This window comes from Galeopterus variegatus, unplaced genomic scaffold (genome assembly GCF_000696425.1).
Source record: "Galeopterus variegatus unplaced genomic scaffold, G_variegatus-3.0.2 Scaffold839, whole genome shotgun sequence".
Taxonomy (NCBI): Eukaryota; Metazoa; Chordata; class Mammalia; order Dermoptera; family Cynocephalidae; genus Galeopterus; species Galeopterus variegatus.
This window is the reverse complement of record NW_007726950.1, coordinates 391,783-414,836: the sequence shown is the minus strand read 5'-3', so window position 1 is coordinate 414,836 and position 23,054 is coordinate 391,783. Positions and strand designations below refer to the sequence as shown.

The 23,054-nt window shown below is 47.7% G+C and overlaps 1 protein-coding gene across 3 annotated transcripts in view; it reads left to right on the top strand.

The window, feature by feature from the left end:
- LOXHD1 (lipoxygenase homology domains 1) overlaps window positions 1–19,069 on the top strand; it is a 116,699-nt gene extending 97,630 nt beyond the window's left edge. The window contains exons 26-30 of one of the 3 annotated variants that reach the window (XM_008572816.1): window positions 5,509–5,679; window positions 11,564–11,696; window positions 12,972–13,130; window positions 18,049–18,347; window positions 18,825–19,069. In XM_008572816.1, the coding sequence (XP_008571038.1) occupies window positions 5,509–5,679; window positions 11,564–11,696; window positions 12,972–13,130; window positions 18,049–18,347; window positions 18,825–18,889 (827 nt within the window). In that variant the 3' untranslated portion in view covers window positions 18,890–19,069. Of the gene's footprint in view, window positions 1–5,508; window positions 5,680–11,563; window positions 11,697–12,971; window positions 13,131–18,048; window positions 18,679–18,824 lie in introns of those variants that run through there. The other 2 variants (XM_008572819.1, XM_008572818.1) reach the window with 2 other exon arrangements.
- Window positions 19,070–23,054: the final 3,985 nt, after the last annotated feature.

Here is a 23,054-nt window from a genome sequence, read left to right as displayed (position 1 = left end):
CTTGTTGTAACAACTTCAAAAAAAGTATAGTTGTTATATCTTCTTCCCCACCCCACACCCCCCGGTTTTTTTTTTTTTGTGTGGGTGTATGTGGGGGGATTATTTTGTTTGTTTTTTAGCTCCCTCCGATGAGTGAGAACATGTGGTATTTCTTTTTCTCTGTCTGACTCGTTTCACTCAATATTATTCTCTCAAGGTCCATCCATGTTGTTGCAAATGGCAGTATTTCATTCGTTTTTATAGCTGAGTAGTATTCCATTGTGTAGATATACCACATTTTCCATATCCACTCATCCGATGATGGACATTTGGGTTGATTCCAGCTCTTGGCTATTGTGAAGAGTGCTGTCTCGATGCATTTTTCTACCATGCAAAAACTTGACAGCCTGTCAGCCAATTTTTCAGCACCACGGACAGCTCCAGGCCACTTCAACAATTTGGCTATCTGCTACTACTATCATTTCTATGCCAGGCTCTCCAAAGACCTTGAAACCTCACCCCACCCCCACGTTGGATAACCAAAGACTATCTGATTGCCTCGACCCCATAATGGCTCTTGGACTTAAAGAAATTCTGAGTCATTGATGTGATCCTCTTCCCAATGTGGGCAGAGAAGTGGGCCTCCTGCATTCTAGTCATTAGACTTGAAAACACGATCATATCATTGATAAATCTTGAGGCTCAGCAGGGAGAGAAAGATTTCCATATCCTTGCTGAGTGCATGTAGTTGGGATACTAGAGTCAGGAGACAAAGAAGTACGGGTCTGTGCCCAACTTCCTCTTTATAGTAACTTTCTCCTCCAGGGATGGAAGTTTAAATGTCAATATAAGCAAAGAACATTAAGCATGTCCTTAAATTCTCTCCATGCCACACTTTTTTCATATTTAGTTTAAAGGTGTCTTAGCTACATTAATGCTTCCCTGGCATAGAAATTTATAAGGACAAATACATTTTGTTTAAGAGTCTTCCACAAAAAAAGGTGGGGATTCCTGAACAAATACCATATAAGTAGGTTACAAATATTTATTTAACTTAAATCACAGAAATTTTCTCTTTCCCTGACTCTACCTTTTCATCTCACTTTGTTTATCCAGTAGTTCTTTTTTTATGAAAAATTTTAAACATGCACAAAAGTGAAGGGAATAGTGTAATGAACTTCCACATACCCATCACTCAGGCTCACCAGTTACCGTGATTTGTCACATCAGCTTTACCCTTCCTACTTTTTCTTTTTCTTTCTTAACTTCTTTTTGGTTGCTGGAAGATACAAAATCAATTCCTAAACTTCATGTCATTTTACCCCAAACATATTTAGTGTGATCCTCTTTTTTAAATAAACAATGTTCTTTCAAAAATCACACCATCATTATTACACTTAAAAATGATTTTTTTGTATCATTAAATATCCACTCCATAGAAAACTTCCCTAATACTGTGTATGAAGTAGACAGGATATATGTAAGTTTCCTCAGTACTGTATATTGAGGAGATTTGTGAGAAATACACCATAGTGAAGAAATACTGTGTACTGATGTAATTTGAAGTACACAGGAGTCCCAGTCTTACTGAAGATAACACTAAATAGTGGTTACAGGGGCTGTTAGCCTGATCTCCCCATTATAAGGTTCCCTTATAACTCTTCATCTAATGGCTTCATCCAGGAATGATCAATTACAGTTACAAATAGTGTTTTTCTAATTGTGTCATTTCTTATCCACTTACTAGCTGGAATTTTTCTGTAAAATATAGTGCCCCTCAGGCTATTTGATTACCATGAAATATAGTTCATAGAGGAAAATCAAGATAAATGATTAATTCTTCTCCTTAATTCCAATTACCCAGATAGCTTTCACAATACTGAACAAATTATAACCAGAGTGTTTATTTTCTAATTCATCCTACTCTTCTTGCTTCCCCTGGTTAAATTAAAACTCTGGTGAGATAAAAAAAAAATTTACTACAAAATGAATTTATATGTTTTTTAAACAATGTAAATTCATAGACATATAAAGGACCTCAGAAACCACCTGTTTTAACTCCCACATTGTACAAGTGAGGAAACTGAGGCATGGAGATATTATAATGTGTTCAGTTTGTTTGATATGCCACGACCGGAACCCAGGTCTGCCAAGTCCCAAACTGTCTCCCTGGGTGGCTTCTTAGATGATAGACATGTAACAGTGTTTGTCGGATGATAATAGCTAGATTCTTGTACCCTTCCATAGCTGGTGCTCTGTGATGGTTCCATATCTCATTTCAAACCATCTGTTGAGCTTGATGAGTAAATGTGAGTTAGCCAGATGAACCCTTAACTTGCCAAAGGTTATTTTCAAGGAAAGAGTTGCTGGGTGAAGTGAAGTGTATCTTTCTACCTGAGAAGAATTTTCAATGGCTTGCATTGGAATACAGAACTGACTGTTCATTTCAGAAAGCAAAAATAATTTATCAATTCTATGTTTATTGAATGCCAAGTCCATGTGCCTATGATAGAATTAAGACACAGTTCCCATTGCCTAAAATCTAATTGGAGAAGTCAGACATACACAGAAAAATAGTCATATAAGACTTAGGGCACAGCCGTGACCTCAACAGCAAAGATTTCCCAAGATATCTGTGAGCATGGCCAGGAGAATGGACAGACAAGGAAAACTGTGGGCATGCAGATGTCAAAGGACCTCATGGAGGAGGTGTGACCTAAGTTTGTCCAGAGCATCGGCAGGCATTTAGGGCAGAGAAATATCTTGGTGCCATAATGAGAGGAGGAGACACCAAAGAGATGCGTAAAAACTCCATCTCACTGGGATAGGGGTTCTGAATAAGGGCTCTTTCTTATTGAGATGAGAGAAAAGGTGGTTGGAGTCAGGTGAAGAAGGCCCAAAATATGTAAACACAGAGTTGGGCTCTTTTATGGCATCAGAGGTGGAAAGCCACTGGGACATCACAGGCAATAGATGGCATAACGCATCCAGCTGCCAGTTCCACTCCCATTCAGAGTCTGCCACCTCTTGCCTGGAAAGATTGGGGCCCCACACTGGTTCAAAGTTTCTAAGCCTTTTTCTTAAAGTAAACTTTGGAAGATTTGGGATAAAATAATCAATTCTACTAGAACAAGCCATTGCTTCCTGGCGGGGTTTTAAATCTTTCTCCCCTCCACTCCTGAAACTCCACACCAGTGTGTTCTTCCTCGTTATTCCCTGTTCAGCCATAGTGCACATGCATGCATTCAGTAAACATTTATTGAATAATATGCCAAGCACTGGTCTAGGCACTGGCATACGGTGGTGGATACATAAGGCAAGACTGCTGCTCTTAGGGGCTCACAACCTAGTGGAAGAAGACAGATAGTACAATATAAGAGGAAATAAAAACAAGATTATTTCAGATTGTGAAGTAGGTATATGGTGATAGATGGCAAGTAATTGGGGATGAGGAAGCTTCTGCAAGTAGGGTGGTTAACAAGGCTTTCCCTAAGACAGGACATTTAATCTGACATCTCAATGGCGAGACAGCGTTGGCATTCAGAGCCTGGGGAGTATTGTTCCAGACAGAACAGTAAATGCAAAGTTTCAAAGGCAAGACAGGGTTTCATATGTCAAGGTATTTTTAAAAGGCCAGCGTAAATGGAATATAGAAAGTGAAGTTGTGAGCAGTATGAAATGAAGCCAGAGAAATGGAAGAGGAGCGTGTCAGTCCTTACAGTCCTTTGCCAGCAGTTTGCATTTTATTCTGAAAGTGATGGGAAGTTGTTGGAGGGTTTTATATGGAGAAGTGACTTGTGATTTTACAAGATAACTATGATGCATGGAGAAGGATATTAATTATAGCACTGTGTATAGGAGTAGAAATCTGGAGAACAACTAATTATCCATCAACTGGGACAAGGTACGTAATTTGTGGTGTGTGCATACAGTGGAATGTCCAGCAACTGTGAAGAAGAATGAAGCAGGTATTTATACTCTCTTATGGGTTGTCTGTGAGTGAAAAGCTAGGATGTCAAACAGTGTGGAGTGTTGGTTATCTTTGTGTAAAAAACTAAAGTAGAACCCTAAACGAAAAGACTTTGTAAGGAAATGGATTCTCTAATGGTCAGTTTCAGATGGTTCCCTATTAGTCCTCAGGGTCAGATAGGGTGTCCACCATCCCACTAGTGCTGGCCACACAGTTAACCAGGAGCTTTAACATCTACCCCCTGTGATCTGGGTGACTGGAAGTGTGTGTCCCTCTTTGTGCTCATAAGACCTTGAGATCAGAGGCAGGAACTATCCTCAGTTGTTGCTTTGGGGAGTGTCTGATCCTAGAGAAATGCTGTTTGGTGGGGACAGTGAGATTGCCCCCATGACCCCAGGTGGTATGAGAGCAGGAGGGGTGGGAGCAGATCACACCCGTGCCTTCCTTGTGGGGTTGCCTTGTGGACATGTGACCAGTGAGTGTCATCACCACAACCTGCCAGACCACTGGATTTCCCATATCTTGGGCTCTGTGGTTTTAAAAGTTCTCAATAACTTTGAAGAGTGGAGAGTAACTGAACCAGTGCGTGGTAAAAATAACATGCACCTGTCCCAGCAAATGAACATCATGTTTGATAGCTATGCTGTGGTGGGAGCATTTCTGAGAGAAGCCCTGCCAATTACAACAGAAGCAGCTGTATGTTCCATACTAGGCTAAGACTTGTCAGATTTAGCAACATATCCTAAGGAAGTAGCAGCTTCTGATTCCTTCTATGATTGTTGAATAGTTCAGCCAAAGTCCCCAAAGTTATAACATATTCATTCATTCAGCACTCATTGAGCAACTGCTACCTGCCAGTCACAATGCTAGGCATTAGGGAAACCAAAACAAATAAGACTCAGTCCCTGCCCTCAAGAGCTCATAGTCTGGGGGGTGAAACACATGTAAACAATGACAATCCAAGGTGGTCAGGGTGTGGCCAAGGCAGGTGCAGGAAGCTCTAGGAGCATGGAGGAGGACACCTGATACATGCCTAGCAGGCAATCAGGGGACATTAGAGAAGGCTTGCTGGAGGAGTTGATACCTGAACTGATTCTGGAAGTATAATGGCATGAACTGGGTGAATACTTGTGTGAGGAAGTAATAGAAGTCATCCTTCAGCTTTGTGAACTGCACAAAGATCTATTTCTTGGGTCAGAGACCTCTATTGTAAATTCGATGAAAGATATATGCCCTCTCTCTGGTAAAATATCCATGCATAATTATAGCTCAATTACTTGGGTCTAATAGATGGCTGAAATCTCATACACAAATCCTCTATGGGTTCATGAACCCCAAGTTAAGGGTTTTGCAAGGACAACTATATCCCCCGGGATCAAGGACCCCCTAGAGACCACCTGACCTAAACCCTCATTTCATCAACAAGGAGATCGAGGCCCAGAGAGGACAGAGAACTTGTCCTGGGCCACACAGCCAACTGATTGGGGGTGGGGAGTGGAAGTCTAAAAGGGAAGAGATAGCATGTTCATCTCCCAGTCCCCATGATATCTTTTCCACAGGAATATTTCCTGGCTGGCACCTGAGCTATGTCGATGTGAAGGACAACTCCCGTGATGAGACCTTCCACTTCCAGTGTGACTGCTGGCTGTCCAAGAGTGAGGGTGACGGGCAGACGGTCCGTGACTTTGCCTGTGCCAACAACGAGATTCATGATGAGCTGGAGGAGACCAGTACGTGGGGGAGAGCAGGGGCCCAGCCTGGCTGTGCCACCTGGGCTGACTCTTCAGAGTTAAAGGAGAGTTAGCTCAGGAGGAGGTGGGGAAGGGTGTTGGAATAAAACACTGTCACAGCCAGAGAGGTGTCAGATGCCCAGTGAAGCCAATAACATGGAAGATGCAGGAGTAAACACCCTAAACGTTGCTTGGTGAACCTGGAACTGCTCATGTCCCTGAATCATAGGCACTAATGAGGTGGCAGGAAAACCCACTGGGGACAAGCTCACCCTGACCTGAAGGCTGGTCTGGACTGGGCTGGGCAGGTTGGTATGAAGCTCTCTCTGGTTTATTCTCATATCATGGACTCTATCCAATTGATGCCCATGGCAACAGTTGCCAAATCAAGCCTTCCTAGAAACAGAATGCAGGAGAGTCAGGAACTGCATCAGCCACTTTCTCTTTGTCCTTTCCTCAGGTGTTATTTAAAGGGAAAGAGTAATTGATCCCTAAGGGAAATACCATCAAAGCCTAGGGAGGTGTGTCTTTAATACAGATGTCTGAGACCAACAGATTAGAAGAAGGCTTATCAAAAGCAGAGCCTGACGTATAGAAGGGATTTTCCAGACTGCTATTAAGGCAACACTAGCTGCGGTAAGAGGTGAGCACCCAAATCTCAGTGTCTTAGCACAACAAAATGTATTTCTCGCTCGTATAATACATAGATCAGCATAGGTGTTGGGTGGGAGGTCTTCCGTGGTGTGATTTAGAAACCCAAGCTCTTTCCATCTGTGTCTCTGCCATTTCCAACTCGTGGCTTCTGCGTTTCTTGCATTTGGGCAAGGAGAGCATGGAGAAGGCACACTCCCCTATCTTCTCAACACATGAACATATTCTATCGGTGAGAGCTAGTCACATGGCTCTGCCAGATGCAAGGGCAATGCAGTTCCTGGCTGAGCAGTCCCTTCTGGGGGATCACCATACACCATGGGAGGGAAGCATGGATCTTTGGTGGAAAGCCACCCTTTCACACCCATCTCTGCCATGCCATCAAAACTGCCCAATGATGAAATTAGCTACCTTGATAGGTAGGGCCCCTGGGAGCATTCAAACAAAAGCCAAGCACCCATTTGTTGAGTTTACCATATGGGTATTCCTGCCCTAATTCAGAAGGCACACTCCCAGCTTCTGTAATTGCACATTGTCAGGAGCTACGGGGTGCCCGGTTTTATTTTAGAGCAATGCACACTGCTTTGTGACCTCTAGCTCATTTGTATTGCCCTTAGTACATGTGTTGGTCTCTCTGTACATCTGAAAGCTACCACTGATCAGAAACAGCATTACTCATGTTTGTAGGTCTCTGCAGCTCTGTAGGCCTTGGGGCTTAGGAAGTGCTCAGGTAGTTGGTGCTCAGTGAGTGGAAGGAGAGGTGGTCCTTTTCTTACAGCCTCATGATCTAGTTAGAGGGAGAACCCTAAGCCCCTTACACAAGTGCCAGGATGAGCAATAGAGGTTCCTCAGGCTGCTGGTGTTCAGGGGAGGAGAGATTTGTAACAAAGGCTTAGAGCATAATTGCTGAGTCTCCTTCACAGATTTCCTGCCAAACAGTTCCTAAGGCTTGCAGGATTTGGGCTGGCAGGGGAATTACAGAGCGGAGGTGACTCGTGTTACTTCTGGGAGGATGTGTACGTGACGGAGATGGGAGGGCAGGGGCAGAGCCAGGAGAGGGCCTGGATTAGTCCATCTTTACTGGGAGCCTACAGAGGGCAGAGCAGTACCCTCTGGGATCCCATAAGTAACAAACAGCCACACCTATGTCCTCAGATGAAAGCTCACCCTGGGGGCAGTCATGGATGCAGCTAATCCATACTGAGCACCCACAAGTGCCTGGCCCTATTCTGACTTCTGGGGACACCAATGAGTGAAACAGACCCTGCCCTCATGGCATTTACATTCTGGTGGCGCTGATCCCAGGGGCAACTCTGGGCACTCAGCTTGTGAGGACAAACACCTTGCACCTAAACAGAGTTTTATATTAGTGAAAGCATTCCACACCCACGTTGTCATGAGGTCCTTGCAACCCTACTCCCACGCCACGAGGTAGAATGCAAATTCACACTCTTATATCACGAATAAGGAAAACAAAAAGACAGAAATATTAAGTGATACAGCCAAGGACCACTGTACTGCCCAGGATGTCTTGTCTTTATCGGGCCTGCCTGCTCTTCCAGACCGATCATTGCCTCACCTTGTTTAGCTTCCCGTTCCTGCTTTCACCCCCAAATCTTGATGGTGGTTCTAGAAGGTGCTCCCAACCCTCTGCGAGCATCTGCCTCTGCAGGTGATGCCAACATTGGCAATCTTTAAGTAATACAAATGGCTGAGTCCCACCCCCAAGAGATTCTGTTGTACTTGATCCAGAGTAAGTCCTGGACAGTAAGATCACATGCTCAGGTGTGCACATGCATGGGTGTACGGGCATGCATGCGCATGCACACACACACACCTAAGAAGACCAAAATGTGTCTCTTGCTGGGACATCCAACAACAAGACCAATGCCTTCCTCTTTATAGTTCTTCTTCCCCTCTCCACTCTCTTGAAGCCTTTTGGGGCTGCTCAATCATCCTTACCTGCAACATTTCCAGCCCAAATACAGTCCCACTTGCTGACCAGCTCCACAGGGATAGAGCACTCACTATTCACAAAGCAGTTCTGTTAGAAAATCTATCTTCATATTTACATTTTGGAAGCTTCCATCCTTTGGCAATTCCAATGGGGTTAAACAGAACATTTCAAGAGTAGTCAGAGCTCTTGGTTGTACGTGCCTGAAACCCAAATCTAAGCTGGCTCCAGCAAAAAAAGAATGTATTGTTTCCCAGAACTTGGAAGTCTTAGGTGGTCCTAGCTTAGACTTAGCAGTCTCCAGAGGCTCCAGTGGTTTCAGGATGTCTCTGTCTGTCTTTTCTCCTCAGCTCTGGTCCCCCCAGTATGTTGACTTCATTTTAGTGCAGACTTTCTCTACATCACGGGAAGGTGGCTGCTGGTAGCTGCAACCCCACATCCTTCCAGCTTAATAGCCTCAGTGGAAGGGAAGAGAGCATCTTCCTGGGGAGGATTCTAATTGGCCAGGCCCAGGACTCACAGCCCCGTCCCAACCACATGGCAGGATCTACCCAATGTAGAGTGGTCCTGATAACATGAGGCGGTAAATTCCAGTGCACACTAGAAGCCCAACTTTCCTGCTCCTGGCACTCTTTCATGGCCATCGTGTGCCCCTGTGGTTCTTGTCTCAAGAGTTCATTCCACAATGTGCACTGGTTCTTCTCTATGTCCTCCCACCCCCTCTCAGTCCATCCTGGATTGCTTGTTCATCTCCCTCTGCAGATGCCATGCCCAGAGCAAAAGTTAAATTTCCAGGGTGGTCTGCTCTCCCCTCTCCTGTCCCACCACTTGAAACACCACTCATGCCTCCTAAGCCTACGGTGGCTTTGCTGGAGGTCACCTCATTCTCATGACTCCACGGTGCTTCTTCCTTTGTGTGGCTGCTGAGCCTCTTTCTCCAGGTGGGCTTGTCCCATGGGTGTGGTGGCCCCGTGGACCAGCCATACATTGATCTCTTGGGCTCATCGCTTTTACCTGCCCCTTTCATTTTGGTCCCTGATCCTCCTCTGTACATTTCCTCCCAGCAACCTGTGGACATGGTTGAGAGTCATGCCTTCCACATTTTTATCAAGCCGTTGATGACATGGGAAAGAGGGTGAAGGGAAAGTATGCTGATTGAAGCTTCCTCTCTGAAGGCAGCTAGCAACATTTGTTTCTAATCTACCTACGTCTTCTCGCTTACAGACCTTGCTTCTCTACCTTCCCCTCAGGACCATCAGAAAGGGTCTGTTCCAGTCCGTGCACACCGCACCTGCATCATCTCTCGCCATCTCCTACTTGAGTTAATCGTGGTGAGCGTGTAGGTTCCACGTGCTCCCTGCGTCCTTGGTGCTGACAAATCCTGTCCTTGACGACACTCAGGATCCACTTTGAATTCGCCAGTGTCTGTTCATGGAGCACACCTTAGCCTCTGCTGGGAAAGCAGAAGGACAGTGGCACAGCCCCCCTGGCTATGATAGCTGTGAGTCCCTGGACTGGAATCCGTAACCCCTCCTACTTCTAAAGTCATGTGCCACCTGTGGATCTCTTCCTCTCTCGTAGGCCACCTGCCTCTTTGTCCAGATTCATTCTACCTGTCTCAGGTAGCAGAGATTCTCTGTGAGATAAGTTACAAAGGCAGCAGGGTTGCCTAGGAGCTGGGATTGACATTATATTGAGCTTCAGGCCTGGCCTTCCCTTCCCTAACTGTCTCCATCATATCTCTGAGATAATGGCACAGAAGCAGAGCTATCCCTTTGGATCCAGAATCCCAAACCCTCAATGATTCATTTACTGAAGCAATAGCTATAAACACAGGGGACACTGCAGACAAAGATTCAGTGTGTTCTCCTGCGTGCCAGCTCCATGCCCGGACTGGTCCCTGGAGAGTGGGGCTGGATCACATGTCAAGCCCCTCAGTATCTTTGCTTATACTCTTCCCTCTCCCTGGAACATCCCTCCACTTTCTGCTGATTATAATCACAGCTCTTCTCCAAGGCCAAGCTCAAACGCCACGCCCTTCATGAAGCTTCCTGTGATTAGCCCAGTCATTCATTCACTCACTCAAAAAATATTTATTGAGGGCCTTCTATGTATCAGGAACAGGTCTGGACTTGTGAGAATCTCTCAGATGAGCAAAATGAAGGCGCCTATCCCCATGGAGCTTACCTTCAAGTGGGAGGGGAGAACACAATAAACAATAAAACAATAAAAAAGCAAGTATGTAGCATGAAAGAAGGTGACAAGGCAAGAGAAAATAACAGAGTGAGGTAAAGCAGACCAGGAGTGCAGGGGGAATCAGGTTGCAATTTTAATTAGAGTGGTTGGGGAGGACCTCCCTGGGAAGTGACATTTGAGTAAGGACAGGAGGAGGTGAAGGAGAGAGCCAAGCCACATGGGAGAAGGGGACAGAAAGGGGAAGCGCTCCAGGTGGAGGGGACTGCATCATGGAGCTCTAAGGCTAAGTGCATGCCTAAGTGCTCTGGGAACAGCAAGGAGGCGGAGTGGCTGGAGTGAGCAAGAAAGAACATGCTAGAAGATGAGGTGGGAGAGGTAAAAGGGAGCCAGATTTTCTCTCACTCTCTGTTGCAAAGTTATCACATTCTGCCGTCCAATACAGTCAGTGTCTGGGGCTGGGGATGGAGAGGGAGTTCCGGTGTCGCCCAGAATCTAGTCCAGTCCTGACACTTGGTACCCACTTAAAGTCTGGATGAATGGACACCAGGCTGACATGCAGGAGGGAAGCAGGGAGGAGGTTGCTGCAAGGCTGAGCATGACACAGAGTGACAACTGAGACCAGACAGGGCTGGGGGTGCTTGCTGGAGTGAGTTCCAGGCTCTCTTGGGGCCCTCTGCCCACCTGGGTGTTTCCCCTTGGCATCTTGTCAGCAGGCCCTGCCCACCCTCTTTTCTCGGCATATGATCTCCATTTGCATCTGGGCACTTTTCCATCCCTGAGAGCCAAGCCCCCATGTCCCTCCGAGTGCTCATCCCCACCTCCTGCTTTGTTCCCAGGGGCTCCCATGTTCACCTGGCAAAGAGGTTGCTACTCTAAATAAAATGGGAGCCATCACTTTGGCTCCGGAAGTGGGACAGGTTCACCTTATAGCACCTGGGCTATGGCCATTTTAACCCACCTCTCCCACCCCCAGGATGTGGCCTAAGATCAGACAAAGGCCCTGAGGGAGTGGTCGTTGTCCTCCTGCCCTGCTGGTGGGTGCTGCTCCCTTCTGCTGACCCTCTCCCACCTGCTCCGTTACAGCCTATGAGATCGTCATAGAAACGGGCAACAGAGGCGAAACCAGGGAGAACGTCTGGCTCATCCTGGAGGGCAGGAAGAACCGATCCAAAGAGTTTCTCGTGGAAAATTCTTCCAGACAGCGGGCCTTCAGGAAGTAGGAGGAGGGGTGTCCACGGGGGAGTGGGGTGGGTGGGGTGGGTAAGAGAGGGACCCCAAGAATCTCCCCCAATGGTGAGAGCCATAGGTATACAAATGGGCCTAACCAGCAAGTACTTACTGAGTACCTGCTGTGTGCCAATCCTGTGCACGTTCCTGTGAATGAAACATTTATAAAAGGGGAAGGAGGGCCTGCCATTTGATGAGAGCCCACTATGTGGTTATTCACTGCAAACACTGTCCCGTGTCCCTATAAACAGGAGCTCACCTCCTCCTCCCATCAGAGCTGCCTCTGAACTGCTAAGACACCCACCCCATCCCTCTGCTGTCTCCAGAATTGCTTATAGAGGATCCCCCTCCCCCTAACTCCACTGTACCTTTATCTTAGCCCATTCAAGCTGCTATAACAAAATATCACAGACAGGGTGGCTTATAACAACCGAAATTTATTTCTCACTCTTCTGGAGGCTGGAAGTCCAAGACTGAGGCCCCAGCACATGTAGTGTCTGGGGAGGACCCTCCTCCTGTTTCATAGATGGCAGCTTCTCACTGTGTCCTCACACGGTGGAAGGGATGAGGGGGCTTTCTGGGGTCTCTTTTATAAGGGCACTAATCCCATTTATGGGGGCTCTACCCTCATGACCTGATCACCTCCCAAAGGCCCCACCTCCAAATACCATCACATTCAGGATTAGGTGACAACATATGAATTTGGGGAGGATACAAACATTCACTGTATAGCAACATTGCATTGTCCTCTACATCAGGACAGAGTCTGGGCTCCTTAGACTGGCCCTTACAGACCACCACAGGTGCCTGCACCCCACCTTCTGCATTACCATTTCCCTCACTGAACCCAAACTCCACCCAGGCCAGCTCTCTCCCCAGAAGTATCTGCACCTCCACACCCCACTATTCCCAGCCCATGACTTCACTGAGACAGGTCCGCCTCAGGAGCCCCTTCCTTTCCTTCCTCCCTCCTCTGCTCTCTGGACCTCATCACCCTCTTCATCTCAACACCCAGGGCCTCACCTCCTCCCAGCTCCATCCCATTCATTGGTGCTGGGACCAGGCAGCTAGTAGGGCTTTTCCAGGTGGTGGTCTTGTTCCAGAACTAGATTGAGTCCCTCAAGGAACGTGAGACTGACATCAGGTCTTGCTGTCCTAGCTCTGTTTCGAGCCCAGTGCCTGGGAGGCAGTAGGCACCCCATGAAAGCTCACCTGCTTCAGGTTCTGCATGGGCAGCTCACTGGCCACCCTTTGTTTCCTGCAGGGGGACCACAGACACATTTGAGTTTGACAGCGTCTTCTTAGGGGACATTGCCTCCCTCTGTGTGGGCCACCTCGCCAGGGAGGACCGGTTCATCCCCAAGAGAGAGCTGGTCTGGCACGTCAAGACCATCACCATCACGGAGATGGAGTATGGCAATGTGTACGTACTGCGCCTCCCCCAGGAAGCGCCACTCTCTCAGGGGGGGACAAGGACTGAGGGGGACCATGGGCAAGAGGGCAGGGTACAGGGATACGTCCCCTCTAATGCCAAGGTCACCCCATGCTAGGCTTCCTACAAGGCAGGAAGGGAAGAGGCAGCTGTACTATCCTGGAGCTATCTCAACCATGGACCTCCACCAGAGGAAGGGGATTAGACCAGGTGACCTTGGTGTGTCAAGACTTTGAATCCAGGGACATGTCCTTAGAAGAGCACTGAGAAAGTCAAACAGTGCCATTTGGCAGAGCTTTTCCTTGTCTTCCCCTCCCCTCACTCTATAATGACAAAGAGATAAAGCTTTGAAGGCTGCTGCTTACAGGGTCCTAGGGAGAGCCCACCCTCTGTGTGGGCAGAGTAGCGACCAGAGACAAAGGAGGGTAAACCAACAAGTCCACCTGCCACCGAGCACCCCAGATAAGGGGCTTTGCACTTCTCCCATCAGGGCCTTTTAGAGACTCAGGCTTTTCTGGAGGATTAAGGGTCTTAGTTACCTAGGCAACATAGTCACAGCCATCAATTTGTCTAATTAAAACTGCTTGGTAACAACTACTGGAAGCCAGAAAGAGCCCTGAGGCTCTGGAAGGCAGGAAAGACACTGAGAAGGAACCAGGGAGGGGTGGAAAGGAGAAACTGAGGGCAGATCACAGGGCCAGCCTTCTGTTTTCTGGGGCACCCCACCCAGCACCGTATCCCCTCCCGGGGCTGGCCCTGCTCATTGCAATGCCTTTCCCAGTACGTGCACTGGACAGAAGCAGCAGCGGGGTGGGCCCTCAGGAGTCCACCTTCTCAAAGCAGTGCCTGTCCATGCTCCACCTGTGACCTGCAGGCTCCCCGGATTTGGCTCTCCCAGACCAAGCGTCCTCTTTGGAAATCGGGCAGGTATTCTGACCTCTGAACTTCTGTTTCAGTCTGCTCAGGCTGCCATAACAAAATATCAGAGACTGTGTGGCTGAAACAACAGAAAAGTATTCTCATAGTTCTGGAGGGTGGAAGTCTGAGTGCCAGCATGATCAGGGTTGGAGCTCTGATCTCTCTTCTTCATCTTGTAAGGGCAAGAATCCTATCCTAAGGGCCTCACCCTCCTGACCTCATCTAAACCTGATTATCTCCCAAAGGTCCCACCTCCAAATACCATCACATTGGGTGTTAGGGCTTCAGCATATAAATTTGGGGGAACATAATTCAGTCCACAGCAACTTCCCTCTTGAGCTGTGACATTATTGTTACTCTTTTAAAGAAAACCCAGCCAAGGTGCAATAAGTCCTGTAGGAGTTGCTGGGTGTGGCTGCTAAGAGGATTTGAGAGCTGGGAGACCAACCCAGAAATAACTAAGAAGAGTTAATGACTCACTCAGCAAGTCAAGGCCAGGTCAAAGCCCCTTCTGCTGCCCAGAACTGCCTGCCAACCACAGGACATGTGGCTGCTGATATGCTCCTCTGCGAATCCCCAAAATAGACACAATAACATAAAGTAAAATGGTCACCACCCGAGTTACCTTTAAAACCACAATGCTGGCTGTGGGAGAGATGGCTAAAGCTGTCAGTACCACCTGGCACCTTCCAGCCTCGGGAGGAAGAGGAGGAAAAGGCCCAACAGTGAGCATCCTGCCCCCCAGTGCTGGGGCCCAAGTTGTAGCATTTTGCATCCAGTAGGAAGAAGCAGCCGCTCCCAAGTGAATAGTCTTTTACTCCACCGCCAGGAGTGTGGCCTATTGTCAGCATGTCACTGGGGCTGGACAGGGAGGAAGAGAGAGCTGTGGGGAAGAGACTCTTCCTGAAGTGAAGGGGGTGCAGGGAGTCCAGGCCCCTGGAGCTACTGCCCCGTCAGCTGTGTGCGCATCCCCTCTCTGTGCCTCATGCTCTCCTTCTGGGCGGGGAGCCAGATGCTGTCTAGAGTCTGGGGTAGAGGACGGACAGCAGAGTGTCAGCCTGGGGAGCTCTCAGAAGCCCCAGCCCACCCCTGCTCACCTGCATAGGTCTCAGGTCTGTGGTTTCTGATGGCTGCAAACCTGCCTCCCCCCAGAAATTTCACCTTCATCCAGAAGGGGAACTTTGCAGGCACATGTACACACCGTGGCTATTTCCATGACGTTGTTCTAGAAGGCACATGCATTCTGTATTACAAAAACCACTTACTTAGCAGTGTACATACATCCAAAGTTCCTTTCCAATTACCACATTAACCACATTTGAATTTCTATGAATTACAAATGATTTGACTCTCAATCGCTTATAAACACAATAACCTCAAATTTCTCTCTTCCAGTCTTTTCTAATTCTGATCCCTCTTTTGCAGTGTGCCCTTTACCTTTCTGACCAGTTCTTGTTCATCACTAATATCCTCAGGCTTTCGGTAGAAGGACACACAGAGGCTTTATTTATTTTTTAAACCAAAAACACCTTTATTGTCTTATCCCAATAGCATATCTAATACATAATCATAATAAAACTTTATGCAATACTAGAAGGTATGTTAAAAAGAGTAGAAATTCCCTAAAGCCCTGTCCATCAGAAATGGCCACCATGAGCATTTTGATGACCCCAAAATACCTTCTCCAGCATTTGTGTAATGTCTCACATCCACAACATTCACAGAAGTGTGATCATATTATACATGTTCCTAAATATATATCATTGCTTTTCGTCCATTTTTCTCCGCTTGTGCCTTTACTCTTGCTGGCCACCCTACCCCTGTGTCCAGTGGGAGCAGCCTGCTGTGTGTCCTTCCACAGCTGCAGCCTTGATTCCACAAAGTCCCTGAGTCCCACATCTTGGCAATCTTATAATTATGTCTATTAGAAAACATTTCCTTATGTCTACACCAGGGAATATATTTCAACCATTAAAAATAATGAATTAAATATGTACCAGATGACTTGGAGCAATTCCCAGGAAGTATTGTTGAGTGAGAAAAGCAAGATGCAGGAAAACATGTCTTATATGGTGCCGTTTTGTAGAGGGAACACTGACATCCCCATATGTCTATGTACACGTGGGTCTAGGCAGGGTTGAGATGGAGGGAAATATGGCAGGCCTACGCCCTCAACTGTTGCATGGGTTATTTGAGGTGAAGATGGGATGGTGAAGTGGAACAGGAGGAGAAAGAAAGAGATAGAGCCAAGCAGAAAGGAAGCAAGAAAGTACATTTACAAAAGCGTATATATGATCAGATGATTTGTGCATTTATAGAGAATTATGTATATTACTGGGAATGTGCATAAAGAAATACATTTCTAAGAAATTTAAAACAAAGAATGCAAGTATTTCCCCCTGTAAGAAATTGAGGTAGGCAACAACAATCCAAAACTTATCAAGTGATCTTGGGAAGAGAGATCTCAAAACAGAATAAGGATTTCCTTCCAAGTGTCTTTAAATGGCTTGCTCTTCAGGGGCCAGGCTGGCCCTGGCTCTGTGTCACCTTGAGCGGGGACTTTTCTTCCCCAAGCCTTAGTCCTCCCTTCTGCACAACGGGAGTATGATGCTCAGGGTTGTTGGGGGAGTTCATGAGATGCAAGAATGTGTGATGCCTGGCCTTTGGTGAACATGCAGAAAACCAAGTTCTTTCTGCTGTTAAAATTTTTCACCTTCAGTAGGATTTGATTTTACCCCACTGGGCACAACTTTTCAGTGCTGCATTCCTGAAGTTATTATTAGCTAGCAGCAGGACTGCTTATTTCCAAAGCTGTTCAAATATGAGCAATTTGGAGTGGGAAGAAGCCATAGCAATTGTTCAGTCCAAACCTCTAGCTTTGCCATTGGGAAAATCAAGGTCTGGGTAGGGGATGTGACTTGCCCAAGGCCGCACAGGTGGTTTGTGTCAGGGCTGGGGTAGATCACAAGCCCCCTTATGCTCCGTGTGGCATTTTCTCGTTGCACCCTCTGACTTCTCCTTGATAATTCTTGGACTCACTGCCATTACCAGAGGCTAAAGTTGGAGTGTGCGAGGTAGGGTTAGAGGGGGACTTCTTGGTCCAAGACCATTTCTCTTGACCCAGGACTTGCTTTTGCTGTGGCAGCCTCTTCAGTAGAGGACTTTCTCTTACTCTTTGCACTCTGCAGTCTATGAGCCCCCCCTCCCCCACTCTTATGGTTCATCCAAGTGGGGGGGACTTGGGAGCACACATTGCGTAGTCATGTTTCCACTTGGCTTTGCCTGGGATTGCCACTCTGGATTTGGCTGCTTCTTTAGATGGTGACAACACCAGTAAAAACATGAATCAGTCCCTTTGAGGGAGCATGGGTATCACCATGGTGGAGTGAAGTGAGCTTGGAGGAGAAGAGCAGGCAACAGGGCAGACAGGGACACATGAGGAGGAGGGTCAGATCACATAGGGCCTTGCAGGTCATTGTAAAGTCTTTGGTTTTTCCTTGACCTGGGAAGCCATTGGAGGGTTCTGAGCAGAGGAATGCCATACTTGGGCTTACTGTATCAGAACTGACCACAGGGAGCAAGAAGCCAGGAGACCAGTTAGCAGGCTCTTGATACTCTCCAGGTTAGAAAACGATGGCGACTTGGGCCACGGTAGCAGCAGGGCAGCTAGTGAGATGCCAAACAGTTTTCCAAGAGGGCTGATTCTGGATATATTTTGAAGATAAGTTCAACAGGAGTTGCTTATGGTTGGATATGGAATGTTAGGGGCAAAAAGAGAAGTAGGAGAATCAAGAAGCAACTAGAAGGATGGAGAGGACACTCCCCTGTGGATTTTAGGATAAACAAGACCCTGTACTTACACTTTAACCCTGACGTTTCCAGCCCCAATACCCTGTCACCTGGTGAAAGGATCATTTATGGATGACCAGGGGAGGGCGTGACCCTCGGCTGGTGTCCACCGAGCCCCCCTTTCTCCCCCCACCTCTGCCAGGTACTTCTTTAACTGCGACAGCCTCATCCCCCTCAAGAGGAAGAGGAAGTACTTCAAAGTATTCGAGGTTACCAAGACAACGGAGAGCTTCACCAGCAAGGTCCAGAGCCTGGTGCCAGTCAAGTACGAGGTCATCGTGACGACAGGCTACGAGCCAGGGGCAGGCACTGACGCCAACGTCTTTGTGACCATCTTTGGGGCCAACGGGGACACAGGCAAGCGGGAGCTGAAGCAGAAAATGCGCAACCTCTTCGAGCGGGGCAGCACCGACCGCTTCTTCCTGGAGACGCTGGAGCTGGGCGAGCTGCGCAAGGTGCGGCTGGAGCACGACAGCAGCGGCCACTACTCGGGCTGGCTGGTGGACAAGGTGGAGGTCACCAACACCAGCACTGGTGTGGCCACCATCTTCAACTGCGGCAGATGGCTGGACAAGAAGCGGGGGGACGGGCTCACCTGGAGAGACCTCTTCCCTTCCGTCTGAGGGGCCGGGGGACTCCCTCCCTGCATCCCACCCTGTCACGGAGACGCTCCTGACCACACCTTCCTGCCCTCCACCTTGGCTTTCAGCAGCCCTTTCCTGAAGCCTCCAGGAGCTGGGACTGGGGGCCAGGAGACCACTGAGAACTTCATCGTCCTTCAGAGGCTACTGTTGTGGGTGTCTGTGGTGTCCTGCTCCCCTCCAATCACTTGGACCCACTAGAATCATAATCAGCACGTGTCATAATTCATGTCTGCACAAAAATCACTTTTTACACTTCCTCTTCCCATGATAAGAGTGGTGACCAGGCTGAGACTTGCTACAGGAAGTGTATGGGAAATTGGGACCTCACCCAGGGGATAGAAATGGGGAAGGAGAGGTCATCAAACGGTGTATTTTAAGCAAAAAATGAATTAACACTTTTTCCGAAAAAAAAAAAACTGGGCAAATTAGCAACCACACCCCACAAAAAACTGATCTTAGCATCTGCTCACTAAGAAATGTATGCTTTTTCACAGTTTCAATAAATACAGTGGCAAATGAGGGGGAAAAAAGTGTCAGGAGGAAACGTTTTTGCCAGGGGACTCATGAGCCTGTGAAAAGTAAATAATTCTTTCCATCACTTTACAGAGAGCACATTGACAAGTGCCTGCTGGTCAGCCTGACCTGTGATAACACAGTCAGGACCGGGCGCAGGGTCTTAGGGGACAGCACCTGGAACAGCCTGGCCACTACTGCTCCAAAGCTGGGAGGAAAGGAGGGGCATTGAGCTTGTTTAGTGAGTATCACCTGTGACCCTCTATGGGCAATGTTTGGACTGAGAGCTGAGAGGGGATCGGGAACAGAATGAAGACATGGTCTCTGCCCTCAAGGGGGACATGACCTTGACAGAGTGGCAGCAGAGAATCACACACTTGTGCACATGTGCATTCACACAAATATACACACTCCTTCATCGACAGTCACAAAGGAGCTGGGCAACGCACAGCACGCAGAGCTCAGCATCTAACTTCTGATTTTCCTGTGGAGAGTGGAACAGCAGGCAGGTTAGTCAGGCCAGGAAGTCTCCCTCCAGGAGGGCATCCCAGCACTGGTGTTTCTGCCACCCTGTGTTGTGCCTCGTGCCCTCAGTCCCGGATGGGCCTAAACTCTTAGCGTGGCTTTTTAACTCTGAGGCACATTCAGGGAGCTCTCTGAGATCTCTTGGGAAGATGAAACGCACAGTCAGAGGGCAGCCTGTCTGGGCTTGAATCCTAGCTCTGCCCCTTAGCAGCCATGAGAACTTAGGCATGTTATTTCATCTCTCTGGGCCTCAGTTTCCTCATCTGTAAAACAGGGAGAATGATAATAATACCTGTCTCGGAGGTTATGTTGAGGACTAAATGGGTTATTATGTATGTCATTTTAATTCAGCACTTACACTAAATGGTGAGTATATCCCTCCTGCTGACCAAGCAGGACTCACAGGGATGGAGAGAAGGAAGAAGTAATCAGTGAACAGCCTTAGTTCTATCTCTTTCTATGCAACTCATTCTTCCTCTGCCCCTGGATGAAAATTTAGACAAGCCTCCCAACTCCTCTGGACTCCCCTAGGTAATAAAAAGTCCAACAAATGGTTTAAGTCACAAATGATTTAAATGTCTAGCCCCAATAAAAAGGTCAAAACATCAGACTTAACACTGAGCCTCTTCCCATACCCCAGCTCAGTCCTATCACAGGTGGACAGTGCAGTGAGGGATGGGGGAGAGTGTGTGTGAGCGCGACTGTGCATGTGCAAGTTTGTGTGTGTGTGTGTAAGTATGTGTGGCATGTATATATGTGGTGTGCATATGTGGTGTGTGTGTGTGTGTATAAGCATGTGTTGTGTATGTATGTGGCGTGCATGTGTACAAACGTGGAATGTGTCCATGTGGTGCACATGTGTGTATAAACATATGGAATGTATGTATGCGGTGTGCATGTGTGGCTTGTATGTATGTAGTGTGCTTGTGTGGGTGAGCATGTGTGGTGTGCATGTATGTGGTGCACATTGTGGTGTGTGCATGTGTGTATAAGCATGTGTGGTGTGTATGTATGTGGTGTGCATGTGTACAAGCATGTGTGTATGTATGTGGTGTGCATGTTTATAAGCATGTGTGGTATGTATGTATGTGGTGTGCATGTGTACAAACATGTGGGATATGTGTATAAACATGTGGGGTGTATGTATGTGGTGTGCATGTGTGGCTTGTGTGTATGTGGTACGCATGTGTACAAACATGTACAATGTGTGTGTGTGGTGCACATGTGTGTATAAGCATGTGTGGCATGTATGTATGTTTGGTGTGTGTGTGTACGTGTGTGCACACATGTGCGTGTGTGCATGTGTGGTTTCCCCTGCCTTGCCCTGTTCCTCCCCCTCCTGCCTCATGCTGCCCCTAGTTTCCTCCTGGGGAGGAGGAGAGGTGAAGAGACAAGGCAGCCTCCTGTCTGAGGGCTGCTCTGTGCTTGGTGTCTCTCTCTGCCCCAGCAGGTATATAGACGTTCTCTCTCGAGTTCTTCTGTGGCCTCATCCCTCCACACTGTCTCATTGTTTAGGATCTAAGACACCCCACCAGAGGTCTCTGGCACCCTTTGCTCTGACAAACTCTGAGCATTCAAGCCACCCATCTCTCTGCCATCAGCGGCCGGTCCATCTCTCACCTCTACAGTTTCTCCAGAAGGGCAGGCCACTGTGTCCTCAACTGAGGCAGACACATCCCCTTCTTTAAATAGCCCTATTGAAGCCCCACTCACTAGCCTTGGCTTAAAGACAGCCAGAGGAAAGGGTCCTCAGCTCCCCAGCAGTTCTCCCTGAATGTCCTTGCCCTTGTTTCCACGGCACCCCCTGCGCCTCAGCCTCTACATTTTCCATCAGAACTGGAGGAGGATACTCAGTTCAGAGACTAACCCAGTTTCCTGCCATGTTCTCCTGGCAGGAGCTGCATGGTGGTCTCACTGTAGAATGTAGCATCTACTGTCTTGTTGATTCAGCCAAAACTGGTACAGGAAGAGCCTCGTGTGATCATCCATCGTGCTACGGATGTGTTCAGTACATGCTGGCTTGCTGTTATTGGGATAGGGCGAGTCGGCTCAACCACATACCTCATGACCTTAGTCAATTTTCTTTCCTTCTCTTACCAGCCCTGTCTATTCTGCTTTCCTCAGAGAACTTATCAGGATCTGATGAAACTTGCTGTGAAAGCTCCATTAAAAACTACTAATAACTTTGGTTCATTTAGTTGCATTTTCTCACCCATGGGGCTCTTCCCACCCCACACCCCACCTGGCTCCCCAAGTTGCCAGGACTTGGGCCACGTCCATTTGGGCAAGATGACTACAGCTCCAAGCCCTGCATGCTACCTTCCAGCAATGCTGCACACACTGTTCTCCCTGCCATGCTTCTGCTAAGGCTGTCCACTCTGCTTGCAATCTTCTCACCACCTATCCACCCTTCCATTCTACTAGGCACTGCGCTTTAGATTCTCTACATCTCAGCTCAAGGTCTCCACCCCCCTCCAGGAAAAGTTTCCATTTCCTCTCCCCCAAGACAGAGCCAGGAGCCCCCCCTGTGCCTGCATCTATGAGAAGTATGTGCCTCGTCATGTGTCTCCCCAACTGAACCATGAGTCCTTAAGGAGAAGGACTAGTCTGATTTATCTCTTAACATTTATTTAGCACTTAACATAAGGTCCAGTGCATAGTGTGGGTACTAAATATATGTGTGTTGAATGATGGATGTATAAATGGTGGGTGGATGGATGAATGGATGAGTGGCTGAATGGATGGGTGGGTGGGTGGGTGGATGTGTGTGGACAGATGAGTCTATTTCAGAGCATGGAACACCTTCTCTGATGAGACTCATCTCAGCTCAAGAACTTGGGGAAACCCAACCTCATCATCTCTGGTCAGAATACTTCCAAGAGCAAAATCTTCTTGGTCCCTCAGCTATTGCCCAAGAGACCCTTCCTAGCCAGTTTGGGTCATTTCTCCAGAGTCCTATTGCCTAAAATTCTAGGAACTTGGCTCTCCTTTTAATGGAATCCCCAAGTTTGTGAACCCCAGATTTCAGACTGTCCTTTGGGCATGCACAGTATGTATTGGGTGATAGCTTCCCTGGGCTCATCTGTGGTGTGGATGGAAGAGACATTTGCTCAGAGAATCCCCATCAAACTCTTTGCCTCAGGGAGTTGTTACATATTCTTGGGCCTGGAGAAGGGTGACACCAGGAGTCTTGGTCCAGACGAGAGCCACTCACTAGAGGTCACTTCTGGTCATTCATTCAATAAATTACTGAGCATCTACTGTATGCCAGGTAGTGTGGGGATACAGTGGCAAGCCAAAGAGATAAAAATCCTGGCCTCATGGAGCTTGCATTCAAACTGGGGGAAACAGATGTGAGCAAACAAATAAATAAACTTTATGGTATGTCAGATGGAAATGCATGATGAAGAAAAATGAAGTAGGAAAGATAGGTGGGAGTGGGGTAGGAGGTTGCAACCTTAAATTG